This window comes from Ursus americanus, chromosome 7 (assembly GCF_024610735.1).
Source record: "Ursus americanus isolate L20-20 chromosome 7, mUrsAme1.1.p, whole genome shotgun sequence".
NCBI classification, from domain to species: Eukaryota; Metazoa; Chordata; class Mammalia; order Carnivora; family Ursidae; genus Ursus; species Ursus americanus.
Window position 1 is genome coordinate 21,738,056 of NC_142133.1, and position 21,154 is coordinate 21,759,209.

The 21,154-nt window shown below is 35.9% G+C and overlaps 1 protein-coding gene across 6 annotated transcripts in view; it reads right to left on the bottom strand.

The window, feature by feature from the left end:
• Positions 1-21,154, bottom strand: part of ASB3 (ankyrin repeat and SOCS box containing 3) — a 101,523-nt gene that overhangs the window by 21,996 nt on the left and 58,373 nt on the right. For 4 of the 6 annotated variants that reach the window (XM_045787968.2, XM_045787964.2, XM_045787963.2 and 1 more), the window contains exons 4-8: positions 19,542-19,654; positions 18,821-18,956; positions 15,443-15,620; positions 12,989-13,186; positions 888-1,145 (exon numbers count right to left, since the gene is read on the bottom strand). In XM_045787968.2, the coding sequence (XP_045643924.1) occupies positions 888-1,145; positions 12,989-13,186; positions 15,443-15,620; positions 18,821-18,956; positions 19,542-19,654 (883 nt within the window). The remainder of the gene's footprint in view (positions 1-887; positions 1,146-12,988; positions 13,187-15,442; positions 15,621-18,820; positions 18,957-19,541; positions 19,655-21,154) is intronic. The other 2 variants (XM_087863394.1, XM_087863395.1) reach the window with 2 other exon arrangements.

The window sequence follows — 21,154 nt, forward strand, 5'->3', positions numbered from 1 at the left end:
CACCAAATTCAGACCTGTTCATCATATGCAGATGGAAAAGACACCAAGGGAAAAACAAAGTCCCCAGAAATGCAAACTAAAGATACAAGTAGGGAACACTAACCTTGCCTGCATGAACCCCAAAGAGGACCTCTTTTCTAGAACGAAAAACTCAAATAACAAATATCAAAGCACTTTTCTGCTGAAATGCAAAATTTAGTTTTTGACTAAACATTATTTTAGTGAATGCTAGTTTCTGAAGCACAAAAATGAAGCATCTAGATGTTTTCATTGAAATTTTATAAAATACCCATGTCCTCCATTTTCCTGGAGGAAAGTCTATTTTCTCATTTGACTTGAATTATCAGGCCAACAGAGTTCTTTCAGTGCTACAATTACCTTCTCAGTTCTATCCAGACACTTAGAACCTTTGCAAAAGCTGGAGGCTGGCAGAAAGTGTCCTCTTCTTGCCCAAGAAAAATCCTGACTTGACTTTCATATATCGTCAGCTACTTCAGAAATCAGTATTTATTAAGGGACACCAAGTTCAAATAGACAAGATGCTATAGGACAAGAGTATTCACTCTAGTAGACTAAGGGACAACTGAAATCTCCAAAGCAGCTACAACCATTTTGTCACAGGCATTTTTAAGAGCATGAGAGATGGCCTAAGTAGAAAAAATAGCCCTTTCCAAAGAATCCATCCTTCTCTACTCCTTTCCAGTCACCTCTTACCTTTTTCAGGGCTCTTAAATTCAATCCCCAACTCCTTCACCCCAACCTAGTCTTCATGTCAAAACACACATACATGCCCTCTTCCCAACATGGGGATCTTAAGAAATTGGGGGAAACTGAAGGTAGTATATTCACCCAAAAAGTAAAAGTTTCACTATGGTAGGATTTCTTACCATGAACTGCACAGTAGATTCAGTGGGTCAAATCCAGCAAGCAGGAGATATGGCAGCCATTCCTTGTATTTTGTCTGTGCTTTAATCGCATGGTTTATAAATTCAGAAATATGGTTCCCCGGTACCAATGGACAACCTTTCTTCAAAAAGTAGCGAAATACTGAAAACTTCTCATACTTTAGGCAGTATGCCAAATGAAGTTCATTTAGTTGGGCTCCGTATTTCAAAAGAATATTCACAATTCTAAAAAATTCGCAGCTCCACCACAACAAAGAAAGAAAGAAAGAAGGAAGGAAGAAGTTAGATTTTTATATTAAAAAATTCTTACAAATAGTTAATGGTAGTTACAGCTGGAAAATAAATGGCAGATGGGATAGCAGAATGCTGTGATATGGGTCAGGGAGGAAGAACCTCCTCTGCTCTATGGTCCTTCTAGTTGGACTTAGAATCAAACTGACAGGAGACAGATTAACAGGAGAAAATCAAATTTAATAGGCCTAAGTATGGAGAATCCACAGACATGAAATTCCAAAGATAAGGAGGCAACATGACACTTATTATATGAGCTAAGGAGAGGGATAGGGCCTGAGGATACAAAGGGGACAGAGCTCATTAGCAGGAAGGTGAAATGAGGGGTCTGGAAAAACAAGGTTGTCCTACTATGCAGATGAATTCCTTAGGTAAAGGGGAGTCTCTGATGATATGGGAGTCTCCCATTGCAGGCTCTCCTTTCCAATGTAAAGTTAGGCAGTTACAGGGGAGGCAGAGAGCTTTTCTTGCATCTGCTGGGTTTTTATTACTTTTAACTCAAAATAATCTTTATTGCCAAAGTGATACATTTTGGGGCCTCTCATCCTGCACCCCTTCACGGGTCTAGTGAACTGAGACTAGGGTACTAGGGGAAAGGGAGTATCTTACTTTTTAATTTACACCCTCCTGTATGGTTTTTAACTTTTGACTATGAACAAGTAGTGCCCTTAGAATTCAAAACATTCATCGTAAGTAGATAATTTTAAAAATTATCATTGACAAATAGAAAACTCTTCTCAAACTGTGGTATTTTTGTACAATTAAGTAATCTACAACAAAACACTTGGAAGCAAAGTTAATTAACAATGTCATCAGTCCCTAAAGACAGAGGATTCATTCTAGGAATTTCCAAGACACCATTTCCTTTAATAAGAGTCTCAGTCAATTTCCTTTATATTTTTAAGTTTCTAATGGTAAAAACAAGAAAAGCTTTTTTACGAACAAAAATTTAACTATGGCTTTATATTTTAAATTGATCTTTATCAAATACTTTTACAGAATAGAAGTATATCATTTTATATCTATTAAATTGGTTAATTTTATTTTTTTAATGTATCATCCCATACTGGTAAGTTGTGGTTAAACTGACTGAAAATAAGTGTAACCTTTTTCTGAGAGAGCTAACTGGCAAGATGTATCAAAAGAGTTATCACAGCAAAGTTATAAGGGGTACAATCTCTGGAGCCAGAGTGCTCGCTACTTATTATCTATGGGACTCTGAACCAGTTACTTCACCTTTCTGGCACACAACACTAACACTATACAAGTATCTGTAAAATAAGTTACCATTAATTAAATTAATTAATTAAAATAAGATAAAACATAATAATTAAATTAAAACATAATAGGTGGTGCCTGGCTGGCTCAGTCAGTGCAGCATGCAACACTTGATCTCAGGGTCATGAGTTCAAGCCCCATGTTGGGTGTGGAGCCTACTTTAAAAAATAAATAAATAGAATAGAACAGAATAGAGTAAGCATGGGGCGCCTGGGTGGCGCAGTCATGAAGCGTCTGCCTTCAGCTCAGGGCGTGATCCCAGCGTTATGGGATCGAGCCCCACACTGGGCTCCTCCGCTATGAGCCTGCTTCTTCCTCTCCCACTCCCCTGCTTGTGTTCCCCCTCTCGCTGGCTGTATCTCTGTCAAATAATAAAATCTTAAAAAAAAAAAAAAAAAAGAATAGAGTAAAGCATAAATCTTGGGAATTTATCCAAGAAAAAATCAAAAAGAAATCATATCCTATTGGTACAATGTTAACAATAGTATTATGTATAAAAGACTTTAAAAAGAAAGAAACTACCTGTTTAACAACAGAGTGGATAAATACGAAATATGAGACAGTCATCAAAAACTGCAATTATGATGGCCCTGTGACCACATTTTAAAAACTGTTTATGCTGTAAGTTTAACAGTAGCAAAGCTTGGTGAACAAGTACGTTTACTATGTACACAACTATGGAAGAAAATATGTAATAAAATCATCCTCCCAGGGTAGCTGGGTGGCTCAGTTGGTTAAGCATCTGCCTTCATTCAGCTCGAGTCATGATCTCAGGGTCCTGGGATTGAGCCTTACATAGGGCTCTCTGCTCCAGTGGGGAGTCTACTTCTCCCTTTCCTTCTATGCTCTCCCTCTCTCTCTCTCCCTCCCTCCCTCTTACTCTTCTCTCTCAAGTAAATAAAAATCTAAAAAAAAAAAAAAAAAAAAAAAAATCTCCCTTTGAAACTGGCATTAATGCTATTTTAAACAACTATAAATTTAAAAAATATTTCATTAATCACAATATCATGGAATCTAAGTAAATAAAGGCACAAAAATTATAGATAAAACAAATATAAAATGTTTAAGCCACTGTCATGTGAAACCAACTACTTCTGAGGACTTATGTATACAATCTGAAATCAAAGTTTTAAAGTAATTAAAAAACCAAACACATAAGTAAACTGTTACCTAAACCATGTGTATTTTTATAAATCTATGTTGTTTAATCTCCAATTCGTGCTTTTCTTTAGTTAAAATCTTTAACGGTATTTGCTTTACTTTTAGCTATTTACACAGCAATTAGAAAAGAAAAACTGAGGGGCATCCAGGTGGCAGAGTGGGTTGAGCATCTGACTCTCAGTTTCAGCTCAGGTAGTGATCTCAGGGTCCTGAGATTGAGCCCCTAGTTGGAGACCCAGCATTGCGCTTTGCACTCAGTGTGAGTCTGTGAGTCAGCTTGGGACTCTCTCTCCCTCTCCCTCTGCCCCTCCCCATTGTGGTCATTCTCTCTCTCAAATAAATACATAAATAAATCTTTCAAAAAAGAAAAAGAAAAATAGACAATTCTAAAATTTCTTTTTAAAAAAGATTATTTATCTGAGAGATAAGAAGAGAGAGAGATTTCGGGGGCGGGGGGCAGAGGGAGAGGGTGAGAGAGTCTTAAGCGGACTCTAAGCTTCAGGCAAAGGATCTCACAACCCTGCAATCTCACAGCCCTGAGCTGAACCAAGCATGGAACACTCAACCAACTCCGCCACCGAGGCACCCCTCTAAAATTGCTTTATAAAAATTAAAACCTTTTTGCCTACCATCTTGCTATTTGTTCCTGATTAGAAGTCCATCACTCATCTTATTGCTCTTGAAAACAGCCCTGTATGTATGCATTTTTTTCCTCTGGTTCTTTTCAGATACAGGAAAGCTGAGAGATTTGTTGCCAGCAGTCTTGCACTACAAAAAATGCTAAAGGATATACTCCTGACTGATGGTTCTAAACAGTTATTACCAATTTATTTCAACCACTTCGACCTCATTTGACTAGGCTCTCATTATTTTGCCTGCAGTTATTACTTGCTGATTGCACTACAGAACACACACGCTACACATGGAGTGTTGAACAAGTTCCAATAAATATGCAGGTAAACTATGAGACACTGCCTCACTACAAATGTGATATATAATTCTCAAGAAGCCTGGCAGTTTTCAAGGCATGAGTGTTTACGTGAGCAATTCAGGGACTGGCTGAATTCTTCCCTCAAGCGCTCTGAAACCATCAATAGCCTAACCACAGATACTTTAGCTCTTAATGATTTAGCTCTTGAAACACACTTTTGATACAGAATACAAGGGTAAATGAGAGCCCTAAATGCAAGCTATTAGATTAAGTGCTACAGATTGGTTCTCTAGCCATTTTCTGTTTACAAAAAACTACAAAACAATTAGTGGCTTTCTTATTAAAATTTTAATATAGCACCCAGACATATGGCTCCTGCTAAGAAAATTTTAAGAACAAGGCCAAAAGATAAACCACTCATCTCTAAAATGTGGGAGGAACATTCACACATATAATTCCTTAAAATAACAAACTTTAATGAGTATTTATTCTGTACCAGGCACTATGTTAAAAGTGTTATGTGGAAGATTTGCCTTAATCCTCACAACAACCCTAAGAAGTAAATTCTACTATTATCTCCATTCCAGACACAAAAACAGAAGCTTAGTCATAGAACTGGTAACTGGTAGAACTGATATAACATCAAACCAAAATCTACCAGTGAATATGACACAGCAAATATATGATATATATCACTCCTCTATTATGAAAACTGAACACTTCATGAAATAGTCAAATGAAACTGAGGAATATTTTAAGGCCAGACCTATGTTTCCCAAAGTATGTTCCAAGAAACACTAGATCCTGAAAATGATCCATATGACAAAGGCTCCATAAGGACAATATCTGAGAAATCCTATATGGTATTCACTGAGGTCAGAAAAGAGAGAACCGTAGGATGAACTTATTTTTTGAAAGTATGCTAGAAATAAATAAATAAATAAATAAATAAATAAATAAATAAATAAATAAATAAATAAATAAATAAATAAAGTATGCTAGTTACATTTTCAAATTAAACGCCAAAATGTCTTCTTCAACCTCCGGATACATCTCAGAAGAAATATCTTTATTTTTTTTTCTCAGAAGAAGTATTTTTTTTTTAAGATTAATTGATTTATTTGAGAGAGAACAAGAGAGAGAGCATGAGAGCAGGGGGAAGGGTAGAAGGACAGGAAAAGAATCTAGGGCAGATGCAGACTCCCTGCAGACCGCAAAGCCCGATGTGGGGCTTGATCTCAAAACCGTGAGACCATGACCTGAGCCGAGATCAAGAGCAGGACACTTAACTAACTGAGCCACCAGAAGAAATATCTTTAAAATTAAAGAAATGTATCTGTTAAAAAGAAAATTATAGGTCCCACATGGCATCACCTGGGTTAAGGCCCCAAGTCAGTAAACCAAGACTTAAAACTTAACCTAACTGCAGTTTCAACTCCCTAAGGAATGTGACCTTTAACCAGTCAACATGGAATTTCCTGGTCAATATTAGAAAATTTACTGATGGGCCCTTCTATCCCCTTAGGAGGGCAACCCTGCCTAAACAATGCATTTCTTGACAATAAGTTCCTGTCTCGGGGCTGCGTTCGGCTCAGGGCGTGATCCAGCGTTATGGGATCGAGTCCCACATCAGGCTCCTCCGCTATGAGCCTGCTTCTTCCTCTCCCACTCCCCCTGCTTGTGTTCCCTCTCTCGCTGGCTGTCTCTATCTCTGTCAAATAAATAAATAAAATCTTTAAAAAATAATAATAATAAGTTCCTGTCTCCTTTTTTTAATGCTCTCTCTCTGCCTTTAAAAACCTTTCTTTTGGGGGCGCTTGGGTGGCACAGCGGTTAAGCGTCTGCCTTCGGCTCAGGGCGTGATCCCGGCGTTCCAGGATCGAGCCCCACATCAGGCTCCTCTGCTATGAGCCTGCTTCTTCCTCTCCCACTCCCCCTGCTTGTGTTCCCTCTCTCGCTGGATGTCTCTGTCTCTGTCAAATAAATAAATAAAATCTTTAAAAATAAATAAATAAATAAAAATAAAAACCTTTCTTTTGTCTAGTTCAGTTGTGATCCCCTATACTTGCTAGATGGGATGCTGACAGATTCATAAATTGTTTTATAAAGCCAATTAAGATCTTCAAATTCACTCAGTTGAATTTTTTAACAGGTCCAATTGCTGATCTGAAAAAAGCATAATAGAGTTTAAAATACCCCAAAAGTCTTTAAACACAGGAACAAAAGTATATTTATAGTAAACTTAAGTTCATCCTGTTTTCAAACTTTCCAAACTTGTGTAGATTCACTCCCTTCTTTGGGAATTCAGAGACATCACCATAAGAAAAATTCTTGGAAGCCTTTCAGGAAAAAAACTTAGTGAACATTGCTTAACCCTGTGTTTCCTAAACTTAATTAACTGTAGAACCCCTTGTGTCCTATGTAATATCTATTAATGATCTACAGAATTAGTATTCTACAAAATACACTTTAGAAATCCCAGATCTAAACTTCTTCCAGTTATCAGCCTTATGTTAGGACAAAAGCACACTCCTAAAAGGCTTATGTGACCTCCTAGTACTAACATTTATAGACCCTTCTCTAACAAAACTACCATTTATATGGCGAATAATAAACACAAAATGAAGCAGATGATCATAAAACTTTGTCAGCATGCCCTGAGCTTTTGGGAAAGCTATTAAGAAAGTCTCGAATATATGTGTAAGCTCCAGAAACACTAGCAACTTGGGTTCTGTATGAGCTTGATTATCCCATATCGTTGAGCAACAACAGATCCGAGGGCTTAGATAACCTTTGGTTAAAATCAAATTACATGGACATATGCATGTAATTCCCTTAACACGTAAACAAATTCTCTCTCAAGCCCCAGTGAAGAAATGGAAAACTCTCGATGAGCCTATGAATTAAAAAGAAACGGTCCATCTTATTTAACATGAGTATCAAGATCTAATTGTGACACATTAAGAGAATGCATGTTATAAAACAGTGGAAATCAACAGATACTAGGAGAAATTTAAAAACTAAAAAAAAAAAATGTCTAGGCCTTATTTTTAGGGTTGTATCTTTTTTATCATTCTGCTCTTTGAAATTCAAAAATGTGTACAGAACAGTACCGTGATAACAGAAGCACAGTAAAAGGAAATTCAACATGTTAACAAGACTTACTTTAAACAAACAGACACAGGCAAACATCTTGAGTATTTTATGTCCAATTAGCCAACAAAACATCTAACCAACTTATTAGCTGAATTATCAAAAGGTCATATAGTAAGTTTTACTGAATGGCTCTCAGCTAACAGTTGAAAACAAAATGAAGACATTAGGTCCTGTCAGGTGTACCCATGTGTGATATGATGAGGAGAGTTGGTATAATTTCTATAAAACTAATGTGATAACAATGATCAGTATCAATTAGAAAGACAAAATCAAGTCAGTTAAGCCATGATCATGTTCTACAGTCATCTATAAAAGGCATTAACACTTATTCAAATCGTACTGAAATGCGTCAGCCTCCCTCCTTCACCCATTCCAGTTAAAGGAGTCTTTTTCTTAAAGTTTCTCATTTGAGTTGAATTACTTAACTGTGCTTTTGAAAGATGCCTTTCATGTCACTGCAGCTGTTAACTTTTTAGCCCCAAAGGACAAGACTGGTTTTTGTCCAGTGGCAGAGGAGACACCTTTCCATCATTTCTCATAGTGGTGAGAAGAGCTAAAGATCATTGCTTCAAATGGAAGCTTATCCTCTCAAAGGGATACAGAACAAAAATGTTTCAGAATTCTGAACTAAACCATTAACTTGGCTGAATAAAACATAAAACAATAAAGAAGGGAAAACTTAAAACCCAGAGCCATTATTCATATTTATTATTTTCATCACCTTTCGATATTCATCGTACTATTCATAAAAGCAGACAAAAGTTTACTGAAATACAACAGGCCAAAAGTGCAAGAAGGGCCACAAATACTAAATTTCTAGATCTCACAGAAATGCCAAAACTACCAAAAAAACACAAATGCAAAAACCAAACTAACATTATTATAAGAACATACGGTTGCTATAAAATAAAATTTCAAAATTTACACCACTAAACGTATTATCTCTTACCAAATCTCTGAAAATTTGAATATCTAATAATAATTTAGGAAAAAAGAGTCTTCCAGGTTAACTCAAATTCTTATTAATGGTTGGTAAATGGCGTAAAGGAAATTCATATATTGTTTCATTATGGAACAAAAGCACATAATAGTTATTTTCAAATGAAAATTATATTCAATTATTCTGCTTTTTAAATGGCAATTCTAATTAATTTAATTAATTTTTAAGTGTGTGACTGTAGAGAATCCAAATCTTTTTTTTTTTTAAGCTTTTATTTTTAAGTAATCTCTATACCCAATGTGGGCTTGAGCTCACGACCCCAAGATCAAGAATAAGAATAGCACGCTCTTCCAAATGAGCCAGCCAGGTGCCCCTGAAAATCCAAACTTTAAGATGCATACTTACTAAAAGAAATAACAAAAAAATTCACAAATTCTTCTATTTTGATTTTGTTTTTTCCCCAGACACGTGGCTATGTTACCATCTTGATATACTAAAAAAAACCTATTGGGAGCATGACACTTTTCTTGCTTGATCAGCAAAGTTCTATATGGAATTCCAAAATAATCAAATGATTTTCACACTGCATGTACAGTGATTGACATGTAAACTAATAGCAGACATTAATTAGCTAATATAAACGTAGTACAGAGATTGAAATTTAAATGATATTGTTTTCTAGATAAAAGGAAGATGACAGGGAGAAGAAAATTAACCTTGGTCTTTTTTTACTATGTGCCAAAAATTGTGCAATGTACTATACTGAAGTCATCTCCTTTATATACACACATTAAACGTGAGCATATGTGATTATGATGCTACCATCACTTAGATTTAGTCCCTTACAAAAGGTTTTCCCTTCAATTACATTCCCCACAAAGTAGGTAATAATGGCAAAGATGTCTCAAAATTAAGTCTATTGCCATGGGTCCCAGGCAAACAAGTGAAAAGTCAAGTGGAAAGACTAGGAGAATTTACCCTTATAAAACAGGTATTTTGATGTTTTAAGCTTTTCCCCTATAGGCTAACAAGCAATATCTTCCAATGACTTTCCTCACTGAAAAAACCTACCTTACTAATTAAGAACACATAGGCTCCATAGCAGGTCCAATTACAAGTTTCCACAAGGGAGGAAAAAAAATAGCTGATAAGCCCTTTTAAAGCCACCAAACCAGATCTCAACTGTCGTCTATAGGGTCACTTCACAGAGCAAAATTTCCAAGAGTAGCAAAAACAAAGCTTGTTAGCTCATGTCTGTGACCAAGGACCGCTGTACCACACACTGCTGCTTCTTTACTTTCAGTTTTCAGCAGATTGATTATTTTTGAGCATGCTTTTTTTTTTTTTTTTTTGGCTTTATCCTGTATCCGTTTACTGAACTTCCTAAATCTATAAATGTGTATCTTTTATCCAATGTTGGGAAGCTTTTGGCCATTATGAGTTCACATAATTTTCCTGCAACAATCTCTTTCTCCTCTCCTTCTAGACATTGTCCCTCAGGACGCTGAGGCTCTGTCCTTTTTTATTTCTCCCAATCTTTTCTCTCTCTTCTTCTCTTTGGATAATTTCTATTGGTTTATCTTCAAGTTAACGGACTCCTTCCTCTGTCAGTTCCATTCTATGGAGCCTATGCAAAGAAATCTTCATTTCAGATATTCTATTTTCCAGTTTTAAAATCTCCACATGGGGGCACCTGGGTGGCACAGTCGTTAAGCGTCTGCCTTCGGCTCAGGGCGTGATCCCTGAGTTCTGGGATCGAGCCCCACATCAGGCTTCTCCACTAAGAGCCTGCTTCTTCGTCTCCCACCCCCCTGCTTGTGTTCCCTCTCTCGCTGGCTGTCTCTCTGTCAAATAAATAAAATCTTAAAAAAATAAAATAAAATAAAATAAAATAAAATAAAATAAAATAAAATAAAAATCTCCACACGGTTCCTCTTTTACAGTTTTTATTTCTCAGTTGAGAATTTCTACCTTTCCATTTATTTCAAGTGTGTTTACCTTAAATGGCACATTATAATAGCTACTTTTAATTACTTGATATTTCCAAAAGCTGAATTATCTCGGGTTTGACACCTGTTAATTCTTTTCCCTTGAGAACTGGGTATACTTTACCGGTTCCTCACATGTCAAGTAATTTTAGACTATATTCTAGACATTGTGATGTTATTGTTGTGTAGGTTCTGTGTCCTGTGTCCTGTATTAATCCTCTAAAGAATACTGACTTTTGCTTGTTGATTTTAGCAGGCATATAACCTAGCTAGTTCAGACTGCATTTCTCTTTCACCTTCTACAGACTGTAGTTGCAATGTCAATTCAGTTCTCAAAGCCTTTGTTACGCTACTTTGGGTCTGGTCCCATCAAATGTGCCATTCAGGGGTTACTCTGAGACTTGGGTGACAGTTTAAATCTTGTTTTCAGCAATCTGGGCCTGTCATTCAGAGCATGGAGTGACCCTGGGACATATGCAGATGCATACAGAGAATCAGAGGGTGTCCTTCTCCCGCTCTCTCTTCTCCAGAATTCCCCTCACACTCTCTGTCCCATAAGGTTCAATTTACCTGATTCTTCAGGCCAGAAAAACTTAATTTTAAGGTGTTTCAGGGTTAACAGGGCACTGTGTTATATGGTTTAATTCAAACTACACTTAGAAGCTGATGAGGCTACTCTTCCTCCAAAAGGTAAAATGAAGGCCAGAAAAGACTATCATTATATTGGACAAACACACCCACAAACTATCCAAAACCACTATGTTCTAATATGACTTTTTTAAAAGTTCAGTTCTGACCTAATAATAAAATGAATGGAGTTAGATACATATAAAGAAGACAACTGAAACAACTAAAGTCATCAATGCAGCCCTACTGGAGAAAAACTAGAAATATTGAGAAAGATAAAATTTGAAGGGGTACATAACAAACTACTACGAAATCATGAAAGTAATGCATAGAGTAGGTCCCAGTTACTCAGATTCACCAGAGTCCCAAATATTCAGACTACAATATATACCTGGAAGCTTGCATTCAGAATAAATAAAACGAACTACTATTTTATATAGCTAATGTTAAAAAAATGATAGACTGAAAAGCTTAGAAAATAAATTTTTGACAGATATTTCAATTAAATAGTGGAGAGCTGTCCATAATAGTGAATTCAGGAGAGCCAATCAAATTTGGGGTATGCCTACAACCTCTTCTGTGTCATTAAAAACAACAGTGTCTATCTGCACAACTTTTTCCATTAATGGATGGACCCTACATATTACTCAGTATGGTTTTTCTTGCACATAGCCTTATTCTTACTATCTATTTCAAAACCTTTGTGGAGTCTCATAGACAAGTATTGGCCAGAAGCTAAGAAAACAGCAGTAATTCTTCATTTATTCTACTTCACAGGATCATGGAAGGTTAGCAGAACAAGTATTTTAAGACTTTTTAATTACCCTGACTCACATAAAGAAATGCCACATACTAAATACATTAAAAGTATAATATTTACAAAACTAAAGTTTCATTTTTAGGCTAATAACAAGTCTTGTAAGTTTCAAATGGTAAAAATCATGAAACACAATCAATGCCTTACTTGATAAAGTCATTTTAAATTCTTTTTTCGTCCCCCAGCTTTCCTGAAGTATAATTAACAAATAAGATTTTAAGTTATTTAAAACATACAACATAATAATCCCATAAATATACACACTGTGAAAGGAATCCCCCCTAGAATTATCACACCCATCATGTCACATATTTACTATTTTCTTTTTCTAGTGAGAGAATTTAAGTTCTACTCTATTAGCAAATTTCAAGTATACAATACAGTGTTATCAGCTATAGTCATGTTATACATTAGATCCTCAGGCCTTATTCATCATATAGCTGAATGTTTGTTTTAATTTTTGAATTGTTTTGAAAAAATTAGCAGAGAAATCCTGCATTTACTTTATTTTTTTTAATATTTTATTTTTAAGTAGTCTCTACTTAAAATGTGAGGCTTAAACCCACAACCCTGAGATTAAGCGAAGCACGCTCCACCCACTGAACCAGCCAGGCGCCTCACCCTGCATTTACTTCAATACAGTGGAAGTATTCTCTCAAGTGGCTACAATGAAAATATAATCCAGATCCAAAAAGAGAAGAGAAAAAAATCTGACATCATCACTCCATTTTTACTGTACTTTGATGGAACAAGGTACATCATGGAGGCTTATTTGTTAAGTCAACAATTTAGCACTATGAGATATTAAGTTCCATCATAAAAGAAAATCACTTAGAAATACAGTTCATATAGCAAGAACAACAACAACAAAAAACAAACAGCAAATATACATACTCTTTTTGGAAAGCCATACACATGGGAGAACTGAATCCAAAGACAAGGCACATCTGAGCATCTGGGCTGTAGCCATGCCGGAGTAACATTTCTAGGCACTCTTCATGTCCTCCAAACACTGCTGAGTAAACGGGACTCACTTTGTCTGGCCCAGTGTCACAAACCCGGTTGGTAAGTGGTATTAACAAGTCCAAGATTCTATAACCACACAAATTCAGGAGCATTTAATGTTTTTATATGTACATGAGTACAGACAACATTTCTACAGCACATATTTTAAGAGTCACACACTGATTGATTTAAAGTCTTTCTGTCTTCCACCTACATTAAATTATTACAGGCTGTACACTCCAAAATGTTACCCTTGCTATTGCTGCTTTATACAAAGGTCCTTACATATATCTAAAACAGAATTAAATAATATTACTATAAGTTAATAGGGAACAGGTTGTCCTTATTTGTTCACTATTTACCTTGCCACCACCATCACCCTACTCCCCCCAATTCAAATCTTCTGTTAGATATTTTAGGATCCAATAATTTAAAACTTCATTAAACCAGATATAAACTTTTATCAAGAAAATTAATAATTTCCCTTCTTTTTTTAAAGTAAACTTCCCTTTTTTAAATAAAGTCTTATTTTTCTAATTACTAAGAATTTTTAAGGATGGTGAGTGCCATGAAATGAATAGCATTTTCGTGAGGAAGAAATAAGAATTTTTTTTTTTAAGATTTTATTTATTTATTTGAGAGAGAGCACAAGCAAGTGAGAGAGTAAGAGGGAGAGGATGGGGCACAAGCAGGGGGAGGCAGAGGGGCAGAAGGAGAGGGGGAAGCAGACAGCCCAAGAGCAGGAAGCCTGATGTGGGGCTCGATCCCAGGACCCTGAGATCATGACCTGAGCTGAAAGCAGATGCTTAACCAACTGAGCCACCCAGGCGCCCCAAGATGTAAGAATTTCTGCTAAAATATTCTATTCCTCTAAAAAGAATATGAGCTCTTTAAACACTAAGGCAGATTTGTTGCTAAGTAGAGGAACTTCTAAAGAAAATCATTAAAATCTAAGTTCTTAGATTATTTGTAAACTTACCTCCAGGATTCAGCTGGAAAGAAAGAAACAGTCTACTCTTCTAAAATTAAACATAAAACTGTAGGGATAAGGTTAGCCATGAAATTCCCCTCTTTCTGGGAGAAGAAAGGCGGGGCTACTCCAAAGCTACTTTCCTTTTGTAAGGTAGGCTTAAGATGTTAACATTTAAGTAGAACTTATACTCACAGAAGGGGTTACATTAGAAGTAGTCTGTGGAGGAAATTATAATGACAAATAGAATTCCCAAAATTGAGGACAAGTCCCAAGAGGGTTTTGGTATCAACTTAAAGCTCCCAGTTAATTGTACCTAAACCATGTTTTTAAATAAATAATCAAGAATTTTAAGAAAAATACCAAATCTTAAAACCTAAGTATTCTGTTAAAATAAATAGCCTGTTTAATGTCCCTTAATAAATGCGTTTAACTTTTAAAAATGGGTTGGAAAAATTACACCAGGTGCAAAAATACTTACAAACACCTTTGAGAAAATAGTAAAATACCATGCCACCTAGTGGCATAATAACCAAATTACAGAATTTGTTTTCCTACTACGTAATCACACCAAAGTAATAATTTCGCTACTACTTTTTAAATTAAATAACAGTAACAACAACTATAAAACTATTTTTTTAGAATTAAGACTCTAAAGACTTTAAACATAAATCTTTTAAAACTATTCATTGCCAGTTTATGTTAAGATGGGCTACCATATTCTCATAGGTATAACCAGGTTATTAGCTTCTAAGATTCCTGGAACCCCCAATTTCAGGGTGTTCAAACTGTCTTTAAGTCTTCCTCTCTACAGAAAATAGCAAAAATTTCATAAGAACTTTCGGCTAAGGAAGAAGAGTAACAGAAACAGGGAAAAGTACCAAACTGAACTTGAGATTAGATAAAGAGAGGTCTAGTCAAAGGGTTCGAGATGGTGAGAACTACCCAGCCCACATAAAAGAAAGACTCGACCCCAAAGGGATCACAAATTCAAAAGCTTTCTGGGGTAAGGGAGGTATCATGAATCAGTTGAATAAGGTCATCAGATCACTAACTAAGGACACCTGGGATAAAACCAGAGAGGAACAGAAGAGCATGGCCACAGCTTGAGAAATCAGAGGAAAAACTTAAACACCCTGAGAATGCCCCAGAATTCTGTCTCTAGCCACCCCACTCACACTAGGAAAGTGCAAGACTAAGAGGAGCTGGGGATGGCACAGGCAACAGATATGGGAGTGGATCTGGTCATACAGTAGGTTGGCAGAGAAGGGAATACCAAGGATTCTGCCTAGAGATAAAGGGTCTGGCCCGGAAAATTTATTCCTTATTACCTTTTGATTATGAGACCACTTTTATTTTGTTTTAATACTTACTTTGTATGGCCCATTTGTGCAGCTGCATGAATAGGTAACTGCCAATTGTCCTCATTACAGTAAAGATCTGGATCTGCCCCACTGGACAGCAAAAGCTCCACACATTTTGTGTGGCCCTCTTGAGCAGCAATGAACAAGGGAGTAGCTTTGTCCAATGCTTGACAATTGACATTTGCACCTAATACAAAATACAACATTTAACAGATAATCCTAATTTATGAAAAAAAAGTGATGATTAACATAAATTTCAAAACAGCTGTCTTAAAAGGGCTTTATAGTACAATAGTTTTCCAACCCCAGTGGATATTGTTGTATAAACATACTGATTTTCCTCATTTGTTGGTAATCATTTAAATTGTTTTTGCTTTTATGTTAACAAGAAAACAAGTGATTAGTACTTTAGAATTCATTTTTAAGCTAAAACAAAAATCTTATTCAATGAAGTATTCATTTCATTCCAATCTGTCCTCCAGCAAGCACTCTGTGGGCCGAATAAGTAATCATTGAAAAACAAAATATGCAAACCAACAAATATGGAATGTCTGATTATTACAGAAAAAGATAAGAAAAACCTAAATTATAAGAATTTATAAATGCCATTAATCAATTCAGGCTAAGATTTATGAAAAAAAATTCCCATAGATACGATACACCTTGGGGCTATGCCTTAAAACTAATGTTGACTAGGGATGCCGGGGTGGACCAGTCTGTTAAGTTTTTGTCTTCAGCTCAGGTCAAGATCCAAAGGCCCTGGGATCAAGTCCCTCATTGGGCTCCTTGCTCAGTGGGGAGCCTGGTTCTCCCTCTGCCTGCTGCTCCCCCTGCTTGTGCTCACATTCTCTCTCTCTCTCTCTGACAAATAAAATCTTTAAAAAAAAATTTTTTTTAAATCTAATGTCGACTATACTCTTCATTAAGTCCCTTTTCTTCGTGACCACTACACAATAAAACCTTAAAATGAAAGAAAAATGTCTATTTAAATGGGTTTCTGAGTTGATTTTTAAAGAACAAAAACTAATCAATTATTTAAATGCCAGTGCATTAAAATGTAAAAAAGGTGAAAGTGACCTCACTTTTGATGAAGGTTTGAAAAATAGCTAATTTTCCCCAATTTTTCTTATTGACAAACAGCACGTTAAGTATGCTAAGTATGGTGCTATTACATGATTGTGAGAATTTTCAAGTTTCTGGAACATGTCTCAGTGGAAAAGTCATCTTCATCACAAGGGAAAAAACTATCTCTTTGAAAGGCTTTTCCATAAATGCACCTGGAATAAATCACAGCCCCGACCAAGGCAAAAACTATGCAAAACACGAATAGTAAGTTAGAGGGGGCATGGAACTTCAGAAGTTCCAACTAGACATTAAACACATCCAGACAAGTAGAATGTTCTTGACTTACACAAGGTGGTTGCTTCACCTATTCCAGCCTCAGAAAGAAGGGAACACTAATCACTGAGAAAAAACTAAGTTGAGAAAGAAATCTACTTAACTTTCCTTTTTAAGCAGTATTTCATTTTGATTGACAACTTCAAAGTATCAAAAAGAATAAGGAACCAGGCCCTATAAAATTATAGGTAGAAAAGTCTGAAAAATGACAGATAATTCACTGAAAGGAAAATCATTTTAACGAGTTAGAAACATATAGCTACATGATAAACATAACCACATACCTTTTCAATTTGCTGTTCATCACTATTCAGAGAGGAGAGGGGGATAAAAGGAACAAAGCAAAACAAAACAGATGCCTAGCATTTAAGAACAAAGCAAAACAGAACAGGTGCTTAGCATTCTGGGAGACATGCTAGGCATGAGGAGATAGTCATTAAGGTGCAGTTTAACCCATTTTGCTCTTTTTTTTTTTTTAAGATTTTATTTATTTATTTGACAGAGAGAGACAGCACAGGTAGGCAGAGCAACAGGCAGAGGGAGAAGCAGGCTCCCCACCGAGCCAGGAGCCTGACTCTGGGCTCGTTCCCAGGACCCTGAGATCACGCCATGAGCCAAAGGCAGACACTTAACCAACTGAGCTACCCAGGAGCCCCATAACCCATTTTATTCTAAATATTAGCTATACACTAATAATTGGAACTTACAGGACTGGAAGCCATAAAATGAATTAGGACAGCCTTAGGAAGTTACAATATAAAAGAGGAAGAGAAGTCACATGAAAAGACCTGCTTCCAAGCCCTGATTCTGCCAGTAAATATTTTCTAGATCTTTGGCAAAGCACTTAAACACTCAGGGCCTGGGATTCTTAATCTAAAAATATACATGTTTAAATAAGTGATTTTGGAGATTTCCTCTCAACTCTAAGATTTACAGACTCAATATTTGTAACAGATATCTTAATTTGGCACTTAATATTTTCTTTGCTTCATACTTCAACTTGAGCATTTGAACGTTTGTAAGGAGAAAGCAGAAATAAGAAAATATGTGCTCTGCTGTCTAAATAACCTTTGTTTTGTATATTTGGAGGTAACTCTTTTTTTAAGTAGGCTCCATGCCTGCAACTTGGCGCTTGAACTCACAATCCTGAGATCCAGACCTGAGCTGAGATCAAGAGTCAGACGCTTAACCAGCTTAGCCACCAGGCGCCCCCTGGAGGTAACTTATTAAAAACCTAAGTATTATAGACCTATATAAAAAGCCTAGGTATTTAAAAAAATTTTTTTTTTTTGCCTGGTGGCAAATCTGATTTATTTCCCTTTGGCTCTTAACTACCCATGCTTCATCAGGTTAGTACTGTGGGTCCATACACAGTGTCTGGAGGAATTTAAAAGTCCTTACATAACATACATTTCTGGTCACAGAAATGTCATACAGCCTAGGAATGCCACCTCAATACCATCTTCTCCAGCAATGCTGACTGTGTAATAACTGTCACAGAGAAACCCTTAGCAGGTTTGTGTTGCTATTAACATAATAAAGTGTAAACATGCTTTCAAAAAACCCATTTAAATAATCACACAATTTATCAAAAATTAGCTTAATATACAAATAGCTTAATATACAAAATAGCTACCTAATAAATTAATTAAGCTGACATAGTCTTGTGACCTAGAAAGTTGGAACTGCTCAGGTCCCCATAAGAGAGAACAGACCCATCATTCAACTTGCCAATAAACCTGCTTTAGTGATAGGTCATTATGTTCCTCCTCAGACAAATTAGTAGCTGTGCATTGCATTATGTTAGTAATAGACAGTTAGTAACCAGGCTTATAAATCAACTTGTATGTACTCTTATTTACCATATTTAACATAAAACCATAAACTTCACAACCTGATTTATATCTGGTCAAGAATTATGCTTCCTAGGAAGATACACAGTTAAAACTCAACATCTTAATAGTGCAAAGGCTAATGGATTAATCTTACCCGATGAAATAAGTATGCTCAAGCTTTCTAGCTTGCCATACTGAGCAGCCACAAATAAAGGTGTGATTCCAAAGTCATCCTGGCATTCCTTGTTTGCTCCTTTTTTAAGAAGCAATTTTATGATCTCAGCATTTTCCTAAAGCACAGATTCATATTTTAAATAGGAGAAAACAAAGAAAACAGAAGGTATCTCTTTTCTTATTGCTGTGTTTTGGGGTTTTTTTCATCCTCGCTAAAGGAGAACTTTTTTTTTAAGTGTACTGTTCAATGGGAAGGAAGTATTAAACAATCAGATTATTCTATACCTTTAGCTAGCCCATTAAACATAAACAGATGAAACACCGATCTCTAAGAATCCTTTTAAAGCCTGCAGAACTAGTTTGCTAGCCCAAGCACTAAGGAGTTACCACAGTCTTTAAACACACCCCTATAAATAAGCCATTGCTCCTTATCAATTTATATCCCATATATTCTGATGGTCTCTTAACTATGCTATCAACATATGAAAAACTTAGATAATCCCTGAAGCCCAAAGCTGCTGGAACTACCAGAGCAGTTGGCTTATTCAGAATGATCATTAGCATTTAGACTGCCTTTTCTGTACCGCACTAACCATCATAAATCACAGGCAAGTAGGAAGCAAAAACTGTATAGAACTGTCATTTTAAAAGGGTAAAACACATAATTTACATGGAAATGAAATAATAAATTCAGAGGTTACCTGAAAAGTAGCCTGGTGCAAAGCGTTCCAGCCACACATAGAATGGGATCCATTAACATTTGCCCCATGTCGAAGCAACAGCCTTAACACATCTATCTGTCCATTTTCAACAGCTGCAAACAGCAGTCAAAACAATTATTGTCAGTACAAAGGCATGTTTGTAGGACTGGACACTTTGGTGATGTTCTCATCACCTATTCACCCTGGAACTCACGATGCTGTGATCATTCCTATCAAGAAATCAAAACACATACTCCCCATGCAATCCCAAAACATTTATCACAATTGTCTTAGCCCAAACCTATTATCATATACTATCCTTTCTGTGAACAAACGAAATTATTTTCAATCCTATTTAAAAGACACAGAGGAAATGGAAACAAGAGGCAAACATTTATTCTCTCTGCTAATGAAGACAATGTTTCTGTTTTGTTAAAAATGCAACTGGGAGACAGAAAGGGGTGAACAGGTTGGAAGAAACAGCACCAGGCTGAAGAAACAGTCTGGAAAGGATTGAAACATTTGCTGTTATTACCATCTGACCACAAATGACAATAGTCACTGATAACTTGAAAAAGCAACATTGCAAGTTTTGCATCATAGGTTATTTTTTTGCCATCGTAGATAACAATCATTGTTAAAATGACGTTTTTGTATCAGTCAATGAAAATATAGTAAAACTCAGCTTATTTGAAAAGGAGACTCCAGATAACCCAAAGAGTAGTATTAAAGAACTGCAGACTATTTAACTACAGTAACTGAAATGAATGGCTCCCAAGACACTGCTAATGTAGATCCTTTAAAGACGAGTTTGCATGCCCACAGATACCTAAAAATCCTTTACCCTTTTTACTAGTTTCACTAAATTATTCTACTTTCTTTTACATATCTAATTTAACATGAGCCTAATATCAGGTAAATATAACAATTAGGTGTCGCCTAATATCAGGTAAATATAACAATTTATAAATCCTACTTTGTGAGGAAGAACATAGGTATGATGTTACTAAGTTGATACAACACACGAGTGGGACTAAACTTCCCAGAATCTTATCTCCCACAAAACTGTGTATTGAAGGTGGCACTGATTTTGGAGGAGTTAATGAAAAAAATGGAACACCAGAACAGAGGTATATAGTACTTACTGAAGTAAGAACACACACAAATACACCGTTAGCAAATAAGGTACACTGTGAATGATGTAGCTGTGAGGCTACTGTAATGACTTCTTGGAATTATAAGTTTGGGGAAATATCAGTATCTATAAGAAAGAGGGCAGATGTGTATAAGAAGGTCTGACTTCATGTGCTTGCCAATGAGAAAGGAGGTTTGAAAAACAAGTATGATTTATTTCATTTCAAGCATATATTTATTCCTTCTACCATAGTTGCAGGTAGGAAGTGAAAATCAACAACTCTCAGTCACAAATTAGAAAGGCACTAGACTTTTAAATGAAGGGCCACACATGAAAAATGCTAGCATACATAAAACAATAGGAAAGATAAAAAATTTAAAGTAGAAAACAAGAAATGATAAATGTGCTCATTATTACTTAAGATAAATAACATGTCACTGATACTCTATTAATTTTATATATTGAATTTATACCAAAG